The sequence below is a fragment of the Xenopus tropicalis genome, chromosome 1, assembly GCF_000004195.4.
Source record: "Xenopus tropicalis strain Nigerian chromosome 1, UCB_Xtro_10.0, whole genome shotgun sequence".
NCBI classification, from domain to species: Eukaryota; Metazoa; Chordata; class Amphibia; order Anura; family Pipidae; genus Xenopus; species Xenopus tropicalis.
In genome coordinates, this window is record NC_030677.2 from 107,296,200 (window position 1) to 107,311,658 (window position 15,459).

Here is a 15,459-nt window from a genome sequence, read left to right on the forward strand (position 1 = left end):
CCAAAAGTAAAAGATCTGGGTTGTTTATCTATATCAGGAACTGATATTACAAGTAAGGGAGAAGACAGATGGGGTGATCAGTTGTCCCGCCTTTTGAAAAAAAATTGCAGCAACTAAACGCCCCATGAGAATTGGATAAATGACATCTATTGGGATTAAAGTTGTTATTAGTACGTATTCCCACACTTTCATTTAATTGCTTTAATTGCTTCTGAAAACAGAAATTTTAAACCCATTTGGGGTCTGTTAGGGCTGTTAAAGTGTTTTCCTATTGGCATGTCCGTTTTTTTTGTGGTTTATAGAAAACTGGTCATAAATAGTCCTTTTTTTTCTAAGGCTATGTCCAGTATCACTTATATAGATACCTCCTGTTGGACATGCATTTTATTCCGTAGACCACCTTGGTGGATAAGTAGGTGGCCGTGGATATTGTATTCCTCTATTATGCCTCTGTTGTTTCTTGCTTCCATATGGGTGTATGCTGTGACAGGGAACACAGTAATTAGCTTGGTTGGAATGTTTATTGGAGTTCATGTAGCAGATAATACTTTTATTGTGTTCACATGATATTAATAATAGCATTGACCTTCAATTCACTTGGCAGATGCAGCTCTTGATGCAAGCTACTAAGACAACATTGTATTACTGCTGGGTTCATGCTGACTATAATTCCAGGGTTCCCACATGCTAATGCAGACTCTTGTGTATGATACATTAAAACAGGATAAAGGGGGAGTTGGCTTGCGCCAGATGTTGCAAAGGAGCATGTATGGATACAGGAACCTTTATGATCAGCTGTGCACCAATTTTAGCAAATCAAATTTGTGCTTGCTTCAAAAAATGTGTAAATGATTTCTGTGACTGAAACAAAGTGAGTAAGATTGCAGTAATACTATTAGCACAACAGTTACTTACAAGGTTGAACACATTTATATTTTTTCTTTCAGATTCTTATCATTTTGGCACTTTCTTTCCTTGAAAAACGTGTTAACAAGTCAAAACTAGACAACAAATTTTACCTTCTCAGTGGAAGATTTGGAATAGTCATGTAAGATTTAGATTTCATGTTACTGCACTTTATTACTATTAAAATTAAGGAATACTTGCAAGACCTGCTTCTGTGATGTGTTTAAAACTTAGGGGCCCATTTGTTAACATTAATATTTTTTTTTAATTTCCCAGAATCTTTTTTTACATTTTTTAAAATGTGTATTGTGTATTTCAGAAATTACTTTTAAGCCATAAAAAATGTTATATATTTAGGGGCAGATTTATCAAAATGTGAGTTTAGAGCTTAATACACAAATTCACGCCACATTCTAGAAGCGTATTTATTAATGGATGAAAGTTAGAGTTCACTATTTGATAAATATGGCCAGACAACAAAAGGCATAGTCAGATTTTATTAGGGATGTGGTCATATAGAGGCCCTGCTAGAGTAAAAGCAACCCTCTAGTATACCTTCCAACATTAGAAATAAGTTATTTTGGGCTGCTAGCTACATGAATTAGGAAATAAAAAAGTTCTGTGACAAACACAGCTGCCAAAGTCGTAGCAATTACAAGTGGCTGCACCACTACAAGTATATATACTATAAAAAGATTTATTTGACATGTAAAAAATGATAAATTGCACTGATAGGCTTCTAGAGCAGTCATCAGTAAAGTACAAAATACATTGTTTTTATCTTGGTATGGGCTGTTGCAATTTCAATTTATTTACATTTTCTATTCACATAGTGCTAACTGAGCATATACATTTACTCTAATTAATATACCATTTTAACAGTCCTTTAGATCTTATTGGAACTTTCAGCAACAGGTGGACCTATGGTTTTGCATTTGGTGCCATAGCCAACCAAGTCCTATCCCTGTTTTCAGAGGAATATCTTCCCATAGGAGTGCCTACCTGGGCAAAAGGTATGTTAATGCATCTAATGTGTTTTCAGAAAATGCTTCATAATACACTATTTTTTTTTCCTCTTCATTGTTTCTCTTAGAATACTCAACAAGACAAGTTCAAAGTTTTGCCAATTTCTTAAAATGTTTCTGTATAATAGTCTTCTTACTTAACATGGCACATGTACCAAGATCACTTTCACATATTTTTTGCTAAGAATATTTGCTCAGTTTACCAGCAAACCAGGTTAATCAGAGGTGGATCAATGATATGTCTGATATTAAAAGGACTTTCCAAAACATGATTCATTGAATCATGGTGAATCAGTACAACCTGTGTTTTGTTGTGCCTTCATGTAATTGCAAAAGCATTTTGACAAATGCAAATTGGTCAACAGATATCATAAAAAGCAGAAACAGGGACAATCATCATAGGCCTCTTTCTCAAGTGCAAGAGGTAACAGCCTCACTGGGCAGTTGATGCAATGAGTGGGAGAGACTTGTTGTGTGATGTTCTTTAAATGTTTGCCAACAATTGTGCATGTAAATACTTGATAAAGGGCCCCTGATGCCTGAATCATGACATGTGCACTCACAATAAAGCACAGGTAAGAGTTATCCTGCATTTGTTCCTGTTTCCTGCTATGTATGATATCTGTTAACATTAGTGCAGAGCTGTCATCAGAGTCATATTCTGATTGTCATCAGGAGATGTGCACGACAATTAACATGGCACTGCAGGGGATAGCCTAATGACATCATTAATGACATCATCACGCTTGCGCAAACAACGTTCCGACACATCTGAATGTTTACTGCGCTTGTGCATTAAGTCCTGTGCATTTTTTTTACTTTTTTTTTTTTTTTTTTAAATTAGATAAGTCTGTGTGAATAGTTATCTCTACTTTAGATCATTTACATTTCCGGAAGTGAAAACAATTTTAACATATTATATTTTTCAGCCCTTAGTCTTTTCATTGGAGCCATTGAGGTTGGACTGTCATTTTATCCTATTTTTGCCTGTCTCAGCACTGCAAATAAATTAATTGGGTCTATTACTGGATTTCTATACACTCTCACTTGGTAAGAATGATAGCTTATATTCAATGTTTGCATGTGTTTCAGTATTTGATGTCTGCAAATAATACTAAATATACTGTATCTGATACTGTGTATTAATGGCGACCAAAACCTCTAGTCTTGTAACAATACAGTAAAGATATTTTATTGATATAGAGGTATAACTTTTGTGAAAAATAAATTTGTGCGGTGACTCACTAGGATCTATAGCATAAATACAAAATTTAAATACTTAAAATACAATATTTACTGTAGTACTTATATCATAAAGATAAACTGTCTGTGTAAACTTGCTTTACCACAAAATAAATATACATACTCCACCCACTTATTCATAATCCACGTAGGCAGCCATTCTCATAAGCTAGGAACTGTGTTTTGTAGATATTTGCTTACCTGCTGATTGGTTGCTATAGGTGAGCTATAGGTGACAAGAAAACTCTATAGTTCTTAATATATAACCTTCTTTAGAAAGATACCATTATTTGCAACAAATGTAGTGATGGAAGTGCATGAAAGAAAAAATAAAAAACATATAGTGCAATACGTTTATGAAGTGACCCGCAGTGCAAAATATAGATAGTGAATCCACTCCCACTTGTACTGTCACTCTATCAGCTTACCAGATGGTAGTGAATAAGGGCCAAACATAGATGGGATAACTTTTGCTTGAAGGGAAACCAGGATCCTCAATACAATAAGATAGAAAAGGAAAGCAGCGAATAGTGTGATAACATTTATTGAAGATGGTTATAAAAACATCCAACTACTCACAATTTTGAAGTAATGAATAGGCAAGATTAAAATCTAGCTCGATGTGTTTCGCATGCTTGCTTCCTCAGGAGAAAAAGATTGTACACAGTCCTCAAAACCATATATATAGAGTAAATGCAATTGACCCAGCCCCCAAACATCAAGCCCACAGGAAGTGATAATAAAAAATATTATATAATATTATTAAAATATTATATATTTCATGCGCTTCCATCACTACATTTGTCTACACTTCTGAGACCCAATCAAAGGGGTTGGCTAAAGAGGGAGCTGCACATCGATTTGGTTTTTCAAAACAGCACAGAAGTGTTTGGCTCTTCCAGGATTTTCCACCGGGAGCGTTCAGTTCTGGTATTTTATATACCATTTGTTATTATTTGCAACAAGACTGGTCTGAACTGATTGCACACTGACTACCAAATTTGCCCGGTGTTGATAAATGACCTCCACTGTGTCAGTTCAAGTGCAGGTACCCGGAGCGGATTTTGGAGTTTAAATTTTGGCTCCAAAATCCGCTCCATGTGCCTACACCCAAGTGGACACAGCGGCTCCAGGTGAAGTCACAGGAGAAGCCTTAAAGGAACAGTAACACCAAAAAATGAAAGTGTTTTAAAGTAATTTCTGTCATTGACCTATAATCTATTTCAGGGTTTGTTATTCCCGAGTAAGGTCATTTTTTTAATAGAACATATTGCCACATGTTGTAATACAAAATAACTCATCTGCACATAGACAAGTTGCTGTGGATTGTATGTCTGTGTCATTCACTGCTCATCTGCCACATTCATGTTTATTACAAATGGATGGCAAGTGTTTATAAAATAGTAATGATTACTGTAATGATTACTGCATAGTCAAACACAGGATTGAAGTTCCAAAGCTCGGTGAACTGTGTGAGTCATCTCTGGCTAGAGGTAGCCTACCTTTAGCAGAACATAACATGTAACATAACCCTGTAAGTAGCAATACGCCTTCATAGGCAGACTACTGCTGGCACATAGCACTTACAGATTGCTAAATATTTTGCTGACATCCAGTTGCTATAAGTCAGATTTGGCTGAAACAGCATACTTGGTTTTAGGACTGTTCAGGCAACTGTAGGTGTCATGCAGACACACATGGAGGGGTCATTACTATAATAAATACACACAAATACAAAATCCAGTTACATTAAATGTCTAATACTAAGGTGGTTATGTAATAAAAGGCACTGAGTGTGCCCAGGAGCAGTAGCCCATAGCAACCAATCAGCAGGTAGAATTTATGGTCACCTGCTTTAAAGCAAGCATCTTATTGGTCGCTAATTTAGTGCCTTTTATTACGTATTAAAGAGACAAGCTGAAAAGGTTTCCTTTGTGGTAATGCTTACAATCTAAGGACAGGAAACATAAAAAATAAAAAAATACTGCAAAAATGTATAATGTTGACCATTTGAAAATGTATTTAGAGGTGGATCTACAACATATTTTAATTAAAGTAAGCCTCCCCTTTTACTGGATATAAACATTGAAGAGTAAAACATTTTACACACAAAATGAACTACTGATATGGGATCCCTTATCCGGAAACCCATTATCGAGAAAGTTCCGAATTACGGAAAGGCCATCTCCCATAGACTCCATTATAAGCAATTAATTCTAATTTTTAAAGATATTTTTTTCTCTGTAATAACAACACAGTACTTTGTACTTGATCCCAACTAAGATATAATTAATCCTTATTAGGGGCAAAACAATCCTATTGGGTTTATTCAATATTCAAATGATTTTCAGAAGACTTAAGTTATGGAGATCCAAATTACAGAAAGATCCCTTATCCGGAAAACCCCAGGTCCCAAGCATTCTGGATAACCGGTCCCATACCTGTAATTTGATTATAATAGATGTTCTTTTATCTTTTGTTTTAATGAGGGTTGTGTTTGCAGGTTTATCATCGCAACCATAGACATTGTCTCGTGCCCAGATGGAAATGTAAGTATTTTCATCTGTAACATATATTTATTCATAATCATATATTGAAGGACTGGGACTCTCAGCCACAGTCAATATTCAGGTTTCTCTTGTGGAATACCATGTCTCAGGTTATAAAGAGAAACGAAACCAGCCCTCCCATATCCAGCTGGCAAACTGGTAAATCATTTCTTGACAAACATTGAATGGTAAGAAGATCATTTACTACTGGGTGTAGTTAAAAATCATAACTGCCTACATTTTTATAATGGAAATGATTCCAACCTACAGAATTACATAGCTTATATATGATAGGGGCACAAAGCTCAAAATAAGGTACTGGCCAGACCCATCAATGTTATGTGCTGGTCTAAGAACACAGCAGGAGCTGGCAGAGGTAAAGAAGGGCATTACCTCAAAATTGTTTATTTAAAAATCAGGGTTTGCACTTTGATTTTGATTTTTAGAGAGGCTTTACATTCTCTTTAACATAGCATTTAAATCTTTTGTATTTTTTTAGGTTATAGGCCGCTATGAAAATATCATCTTTTATTGGCCCTGCCTGCTCTGCTTTATATTTCTGCTTATCAGGTTTGTTTACCTGTTCATAAAGTCCATCAGAGTGATTATAGGTGTGGAGGATGTCATTGATGTAAGTAAATATTTTTACTTTAAACAAACTTTTTGTGTGGTGCCAGTAAGTAAGCAGACATGTATAAACATGAGTTTTTGCTTGGGCCCGATGGATTCTACAGGCTTTGTGTAGGTGCACAAAATATTCAGATCATTAAAAAAATATTTTTAGCCAAGATACTTTTTTTTTTAACTTGTTAGTCTACTGTGTCCATTTTCGCATTTGTTTTCATCATTGATAGTCTGTATTAACTACAATTTAGTTCATATAGTCTAGAAATCTTTATCTGATGTTTAAAATTGCAGGGGTGAAAAAAAGAACATTAGAAAGTCTGTTTTTAATGTAAAGAGGTGTAAAAGTACAGCATTTTAGACAGACACTCAGACAGAAAATCAGAAGACAAACAGGGCTCATTTATGAACATGAGTATACAAAAATGCTGCAACTTGCTCATGATTTACCAAAACAGACTACCGGTATATCCATATTGGTGCGTGCCATACAAGCTGCTGTAGAAGTAACAAAGTGGCAAAAACACTGCATTGTAAGCAAATAAGCACTGTTATCGGGCCGTATTTATAATGGGGCACCCGAGAGCCGGTGCCCAGGGGTTGTGGCCCTCGGGTGCATACATCATCTTTTTTTTAAATTACAAAATAAATTGCCCTAAGCCTCTGCTGTGGATTTCTATAGGAAATCCAGTAACAAAGCTGGGGGGTAAGGGGGTCAGGGCGCTACTTGGGAGTGACTTCACACGCACACTTCCGCTACAGACCAAAATACACCCCTGACTGTTATGTGTCTTTGCACATTACACTGCATTTGTACATGAGCCCTCTGGTTTTTATTGTTCAGATGTGCCCTTAAGCTTGTTTTGTTTTTTATTTATTTATTATGTTTAGGAAGGAAATTGTTTTTTGCCAATACATCAAGCTGAACATGTGAAAAGACTTTTTAGAAAACCTGTGGTGTAAGTATTTTCTCATGTGTGCATTTTGTTTTATAATTATACTTGTTCAGTAACGTACATATGTACTGTACAGGGCTCACTCACCACTTGTAGGGCAGCAGTGCTGGGCTGAACTCCATGCACACCCAAGGCAAGGCGCCTGCAAATGGAGCCACCAACTGCCCCTCTCCCGATTGAGTGAGGAAAAAGGAACACAGCTCTGTTGGAACTGCTACTGACACTTTCTCTCAGCAAAGGCTAGAACTAGGGGTAGGTACACAGAAAAGGTACATGCCTTGCATCCTCCCATCATAGCTCCCTATCCCTAGTTCTGGCCCTGTAGGGCAGGGTGCAAATAACATGTGCATTTACCAACCGTGCATCAGGATGCAAATAACAGGTGCCACCAAGTTTTTTGCACTTTGCACTCTTCCCTGCTGAAAGCACCCACAGGTGTAGGTCCCTGCGCTCCAGCAAGGCACAGCAAAAGCACCCAAAGTCACGATAAATGACTGCTTCCATATCACAAATCCACAATCAGCCCCTTACACACTAACAGAGGAATCAATATGCTTCAGGGTAGTAACACATAGGAACTATACATCAGATTTTTTTTTGTAATCCTAATTCCACATGTGTGATCAGTGCTAGCTAGCTAGATTATTGTAGGCTATAGCCCTGGTACAAATGTTATATGATTTATTGAAAAGAATGTCACAAGTGAATGCAGGATGAACATTTCAGTGAGCCATGTGCTGTTCTGACAGCAATGAAAAGCAAGGATTTCTTTTCTAGGCTTCTATTTCTTAAAGCAGCCATGAGCTGAATTAAATATCAATACCCTTTAATGCATTGATGAGTCTGAAAATCTTCCTGTAATCTGAATATCATCAGTTAACTCTGACAATTATATTTAAAATGGCACCCCTTTTGCACCTATATTGAATTTTGTTGTTGCAATCACATTCTTTAAGCTATTGAAACTCTGATGGTGCAGAAGGCTATTTTTTCCTCTGCAAGTACCAATCATTATACTAAATGAAGCAATGTTTTATTCTTTTTGCTTATTAGTGACTTTTTGTATGACAAGCAGAAACTATATTGGGAAAGGTATATATTGGGGAAGTTTCATACTGCTTTATTGTGGCTGCCAGAACAAAGAAGGTCACCGTGCAAATATTAGAGCAAGCCAAATGCATTGAAGGCATCTGTAATTAAGTTACTTATTATGTTTGTTTTGCAGGGAGAAAAAGTCCTGGTTTGCAAGAAAAATATATGATTCTGATCCTTGTTTTAAATTCCCCAGCAGAATGATTGGCACTACAGTCCTGTCCTTGCTGTGTCTGTACATTGTAAGTTAGAGGGGTCTGTTTGATGGCTGAATAATGTTTATATATTAAATAAATTGCACTTTTTACATTTAACATTTTTTTACATTATTTCTCTCCTGGTGAAGCGTAGGGTTGCCACCATACCCCTTTAATACCAGCAACATATTGATTCCACATCCTGCATGGATAATTAGCAATTAATTTAGATGCTGCATGGCACATAAATTAGTTTAGTCTGCAGCATGCAACTTCATTATTTTCTAATTAGCCATGCATGATGTGGATTCAATATGTGACCAGTATTAAAGAGGTGAGGTTGCAGGCTGGCCCAAAACTCATGGGTTTGCATATGGATTGAGTGGGTTAGGAGCTCCCATTCCTGGCCGCATTGTTGGAGAGACAGTGTTGCTCAGAGCGCACCCACTCTTATATCATCTCTAATGTTATCAGATATGTTTGTTAAGTTCCTTCTCAAACTCTGCAAGACTGGGCCCGCGTTTTTGAGAATATTTTGTTTCTGGCAATTCCCAAAGTGTAAATTAGATAATAACTGACAGATCTGACGAAGATGAGAACAGATAATAGGCAATATATGAACTAACAAATCAGACAGGTGACCTCTGCAAATATTAATAATAGTTTGGGCAGTTCTACATCTGGAATTACGCACTTTTTCCTGTGATATCTTAAAAAGCTTCTTTCTTTTGCAGTTTGTTACTATAGAATTTAAATTCATTATTGCTCTTTTACGATTGCTGACAAATTTTGAAGGATTACTAGAAGATCCTAAATCCGATTTTTACGTATTTAATGAATCGATCACAACTGTAAAGGAATTCCACAGTGCTTTGGAGGGTAAGAACCCAATATGTAATATGTCATATAGTGTCATTATCATTATCACAGTAATAACAGTACAGGTATGGGTCCTATTATCCAGAATGCTCGGGGCCTGGGGTTTTTAGTGGTTTTCGTGGCCTCTCTGTAATTTGGAACTTTATATTTTAAGTCTAGTAAAAAATAATTTAAACATTAAATAAACCTAATAGGATTGTTTTGCTTCCAACAAAGATCAAGTATATCTAAGTTGGGATCAAGTACAAGGTTTTATTATTAGAGAGAAAAAGGAAATCATTTTTAAAAATGTGAATTATTTGAATATAATGGAGACTATGGGAGATGGCCTTCTCGTAATTTGGAACTTTCTGGATAATAGGTTTTCCGGTTTCCCATACCTGTACTGACCATAACCAGTACTGGAATACATATACATTTTTTACACAAGGGAAACAATTTTGCCTAGATTAATATCTAATCTTTGTAAACTTGATTGCTAAAATGTTGCAAAAATACGTTTTGCTTCCATACCAAAACCGATTACAACAACTTTTACAGGTCAAATATACTCAGAATATTGCAGCAACGGATCATCAACAGATAATCAGTCTGTTGTGGGTAGACAACTAAAAACAAATATCTAATTATATTAATGCACTTGTGGCAATTGTGTTTAGTGATGAGCGAATCTGTCCTGTTTTGCTTTGCCAAAAAATGTGCAAATCTTTCAAAAGATTCATAAAATGGTGCAAATTTCCACGGAATGGTGAAAATGGCACGCGTCAAAAAAAAAAACTGTCACGCGTGTCATTTTTTTGACATGCGTGACAATTTTTTGACACGTGTCATTTTTTTTATGTGTGCAACAAATGTTCTTGGCGCGTTTCGTGAAACTATTCGCCAATGGCGACACATGGAAATTTGCTGTGAATCCATGTCTGGCAAATTATTTTGCCTATCACTACTTGTGTCCAGTTTTAGTAAATGAGCCAAACTGTGTCCTAGAAAAGGGTCATGTTTGAAGGCAGGCAGTATATGCTTCTTTAATACATATAACACATACAGAAAATGTGGGGGAGTTTGGAGTTCACAGTAAATAAAATCATTTATTTATCATGATGCGTTCTTTCTTAGGTGTATGGTTTTTCAGTATCTTCTTAGCAAGTGCCATAACAGTTTCCTACATATTTCACATTTTAGTCTGCTACAGGTAAGAAGAAACAGTTTTGTTCTTACATAATGCACTTTCCTGCTAAACGGGTCTATCATAAATGTACTACATAGTCTTAGCTTCCATTATGTTACAATTCAAAGGGTGTTTTTCTGTAAATTAATCCAGCAGTATTGCTTTCCAGCACTGTCAAACAATAGAATTAAAGCATTTTGTTGTGTCTAGCTTCCCTAGTGCATAGACTAACTAGCAGTGCCTCATCAGATTCAACCTGACCAATTCAGTGCCACAACGCCCTTGGGCAGAGAAGCACATAGAAAATTGGGGGTGTCCCTGTGTACTATCACAGGTCCCCCCTCCATCTCTGTAATGTGCCTGCCATCTGGCTCAACACACTGCACTCAGTACCTTATGTTATTTATTCAAAACCTAACTGTGGGATCATTGCTGGGCCTCTAAACTCATTGATGGGGCCTGGGCTGCCTGACTTAATCTACTTCCCTCTATCCTGTCACTGACTACATAGCCCTAATATCTTAGCCTTTGGTTATTCCGCTTTCTAGATGGTTTATTTGCAGGACACTGTATGTTACACACTTGTTTTTTCTGCATTACAAAATAGACTTTTATTTAAAAAAACTACCCTCTCCTCCACTTTTATAGTGTTAGATAGTAAGTAATTCTTTCATTTTATGTTGTTTAGAAAACACATGAAGCGGCTTTGGATAGGAAACAGGTCATTCCTGCCTGTAAAGTTTCAAGTTCCCTCTCCCTATGAGAGTGTGGTAAGATTGGTTTCTGCAAATTATTATGAAAAGTATGCTTTTTAGATCTGTCTTGAGTGTCAAATATTCTTATTATGTTATTTGAATCCTATCCCTGTAAGAGATTTAGTATGATTAGTAAGGTTAATATGAGAAAGCATGTCTTCTGGGTACTTAGGGTGTTTTCCTTGTCATTTCACTGATAAATATTTAAGACTGGAACCCTTTTTAACATTGCAGGGAGCCTGGAGGTCTCTTCTTGATGCTTTCACTTTGTGATTCAGATTTATAAATATGACAGCAAAACTTTCTTAAAATCATCTTCCATTATTTGCAAACCAAGCCATATTACATTAATGAAGCAAGGGACAGAACTTTGATAGAAGGTGGTTTATTGAGTACAACAAATCACTCCAATATTTACTTTAATATTTATTGATGTTCATATTGGTATTCATATGAGTTTATTCATATCAATTATCATTATTCATATTATTATCATCAATGACTGTAATGACAAGTGCTCGTTGTAAGCAGGATGAGAGAATTGCATCAGATTTGCTTCATTTGTAAAGTCCAGGACTTTTCGCATACAGATGGTAGAATTTTTCACCTTTTCCTTTAGCAGCCAGGGGAAAGCAGAATATTCAATGCGATCACATCTCCTGCTTGCCCTGGCTGTCATTTCTGTGGGCAAAGCTTTGTGCAGAGCCATTTCTGTCCTCAATGCCTGATTTGCACTGGCTTTGCAGATTGAAATGACAGGCAGTGCAAGAAGATACGATCCTGATGGCATCTCCTGCGTCCGTTCCCTAATATTTGCATCCAATATTGACCAATTCACAGGCAAATTCACAGATTTTGCTGCAAATTCATTGGTGGCAACGTTTTTTGCTCCTGCCCTCTTGTGAGTACCTAGTAAATGATATACAGGCTAAAGGTATTGAATGAGATGTTCACAGTTTGCCCACATGCCACTTCTTACATAGTATGAGAAACCTCCCTTTGCCAGCATGCAATTCACAGTGAGGCACAAATCTTTGTGCCCCGTATCAAAGTCACAAAAGTAGGGGTCCTAAATTTATTTAATTTAATCAACTGTTTTATTAGCAGTTTGGTCTCTGAGTACCTGACATACTAGGGTCAATTTTGAATCTCAGTCCTAGCCTGCTTGTCCTCTATCTGATAATAATTGTGACTTGCCTAACTGCTGCTATGTAGAATAAGCAGTATGGAGGGCAAAATTAAAAGTTTGAAAGGTTACCTGAAGAGCTACGGTGCTAAGCCTGGCTGATGCCAAATCATAAGGCTAATATTCAGCCAAGAATTCTAATATTAGGTAATGCCTTGTTTATACTTTTTTTTAATAAAGAGCAGTTACATTACTATTTAATTTAAAAATAATATGGTTAGTGATTGAAAGTTACAGCTTTTTTAAAGTGGCGTGGTCAGAAAAATGAAAGCAAATATCTTCTTTGTTACAGTAGTTTTTGGGTTTTGGGTAAGAACCCATGGAGCAGTTGTGTCGCCCGCTATAGATCTCTGCTATCTCGAACAACAAACCACCCTGAAAAGGCTCTCCCCGGGCAACAATAGGAGTCATCTGTGGGAGGCCCTTCGTATAGCTTCGGTAATCCAAAGTCACATGAAATTGCCGGCAGGAGGAAACTTTGCCAGACTTCAGATTACCAAAGTGTTGCAAAGGACTTTCCGCCAACGACTCCTGTTGTTGCTAGTGGAAAGCCTTATTGGTGATGACTGAACCGCTATGTGGGTTCTTACCCCTAGAGTTAAACTTTTCTTAGGTTACTGCATAGCAATATCTGTTTTAAATTCACATGATATTTTGAGTTTTGTTAGATTTTTTTTCTTTTCTTCCATTCACAGGCAGCGATTGCAAGATATTCTGGATGGCAAGTTGCATACCTTTTGTGGGGTATATATTTTTTTTATAATGCCTATGAATGCTAAATGGGTTTCTAGGCTTACTGTTCATTAAAAATAGCAATGCATTAGCCATTATATGGTTGCTTGTCGTGCTGTGCTCCATTGTGATAAAAACCCACAGAGGCAGGGAACTAAGTTGCACCTATAAAATGGTAACATATTGAAAAAACCTTTTTGATAGTTTTGCAATATTTCATGCATTTAAAAAAGGCTTTAATGCACTCATGGATAACTTCCTTTTTCACTAAAATCACTCCCCCACCCCATAAACTGGGTATTTTGTTAAAAAGGAAGATAAGTAACTCCAAATAAATACACCCCTTCCTTCATTAAACTACATCGTTTGAAATAAGGAGCAGCTCATTATCTGGGGATTGGTAATTTTTGAATCGGTTTCTCTTCTAATTGGCAAATCCAGAAAGTGGTGCTTTGCATTGCTTATTATTATTCTTTATATAGAGGTTACACATTCCACACTACATTACAAAGATTATACATCCTTCACATATGCCTCTGCCCAAATGAAGCTTACAGTCTAAGGGGCCAATTAATTGTATGCTTACATTTAAAATGTGCAGTGGGGCCTTAGACAAGTACAAGTGTGCTCTTGCAGCTGGGGCAGGTTTTCCTTAGACTAGAGGATAAGACTTTGGCATTCAGACATTCCCTGTACTTTGCAGACCTATGCCACACCTAATGTTTTGAATAGGTACTTTCTTCTGGTTAAAGCAAAGTGGGGTGCAACAGAGTATACTGATCTGCCCCACAGTCTACAAACCAACACCGATAAGTTTTTTAAGTACAAAGAAGCTAAGGGGAAGCTTAGTAAATCATCACCACATGTGGTAGTAGCAGGGATAGTAGCCTCTAGTACTGGTTCTTACAAAGATCTGTGACTATGACTATAATCCGACATACAGTATATAAACTATACTTATACACATGCACAATAGTCTTGGTTATTATGCTTGTTCAATCAATCATCCAAGCCCCTCTTAAAAGCTTTAATATAATTTGCCATCACAACATCACCCGAGAGGGCATCCAACAACCTTACTGCCCTCACTGTGAAAAACCACCTACGCTGCTTTAAATTAGAGTTCCGTCCCTCAAATCTAAAGGGACGGTCTCCGGTACACTGATTGTTTTTGTGGAAAAAGACCCCCATAATATTCTCCAATGTACTTTTAAACGATAATTATGGAAACAACCCCAACCTTGACAGTCAACCTTCATAATTTAAAGCCTCCATCTCCTTTACCAGTTTAGTTGCACGTCTCTGCACTCTCTCCAGCTCATAAATATCCTTCTTAGGGATAGGAGCCCAAAACTGCACTGCATACTCAAGGTGAGGCCTTACCAGAGACCTATAAAGGGGCAAAATTATGTTTTCATTGCTCAAGTTAATTCTAATTTAGACAGCACATTATTTGCTTTAGTAGCCACAGAATGACATTGCCTGGAATTAAACAATTTATCTACAAAAATACCCAGTTTTTCTCAATTAAGCATCCCCCCAAATCACTACCGTTTAGTGTATAACTTGCATTATTTCTACCAAAGTGCAAAGTGCATTTATCAACACTGAACCTAATTTTTTTGTTTGCTGCCCAGTTTTCTAATCTTGTCATATTGCTCTGCAAAACTAGAAAACTGGATAAAAATACAGAAATTTATTTAGTAGACTTAAGGTATGGAGATCCAAAATATGGAAAGACCCCTTATCCAGAATACCCTTGGTCCCGATCATTCTGAATAACGGGTCCTATACCTGTAAAATAATTAAGTGTCCATTAGGTTTTTGAAGGTAACTATACACCTGACCTGTTTCATACAACCTGTATGATTTTGCACCATGTTATAAGGAACACTTGGGCATTTTTGAGTGTATGAAAATGAAAGGTGTATATTTATGTATTACCTATGGTTCTGATATAGAAATCTATCTCTTTAGGTTACAGGTTTCTCTGCTGTCACACCATATGTAAGGCAGCCCTATTTAAATCATTGATTGGGCCCCTCATAGTCAAAATATACATTTGGGCACATTTTAAAAAGCCTTTGTACAGCTTTGTTAAGTTTCTCTGCAGATACAGATGCCTTTAGTACTGTACTATAAAACTGC

The 15,459-nt window shown here is 36.7% G+C and overlaps 1 protein-coding gene across 2 annotated transcripts in view; it reads left to right on the forward strand.

Annotated features, from left to right (window-relative positions):
- The window catches only part of stra6l.1 (stra6-like, gene 1), a 39,861-nt gene that overhangs the window by 15,490 nt on the left and 8,912 nt on the right, over positions 1–15,459 (forward strand). For both annotated transcript variants that reach the window (XM_012955944.3, NM_001126799.1), the window contains 11 exon segments: positions 948–1,048; positions 1,789–1,919; positions 2,861–2,981; positions 5,677–5,722; positions 6,222–6,353; positions 7,238–7,305; positions 8,528–8,636; positions 9,326–9,470; positions 10,587–10,662; positions 11,327–11,408; positions 13,275–13,323. In XM_012955944.3, coding sequence (XP_012811398.1) covers positions 948–1,048; positions 1,789–1,919; positions 2,861–2,981; positions 5,677–5,722; positions 6,222–6,353; positions 7,238–7,305; positions 8,528–8,636; positions 9,326–9,470; positions 10,587–10,662; positions 11,327–11,408; positions 13,275–13,323 — 1,060 coding nt within the window.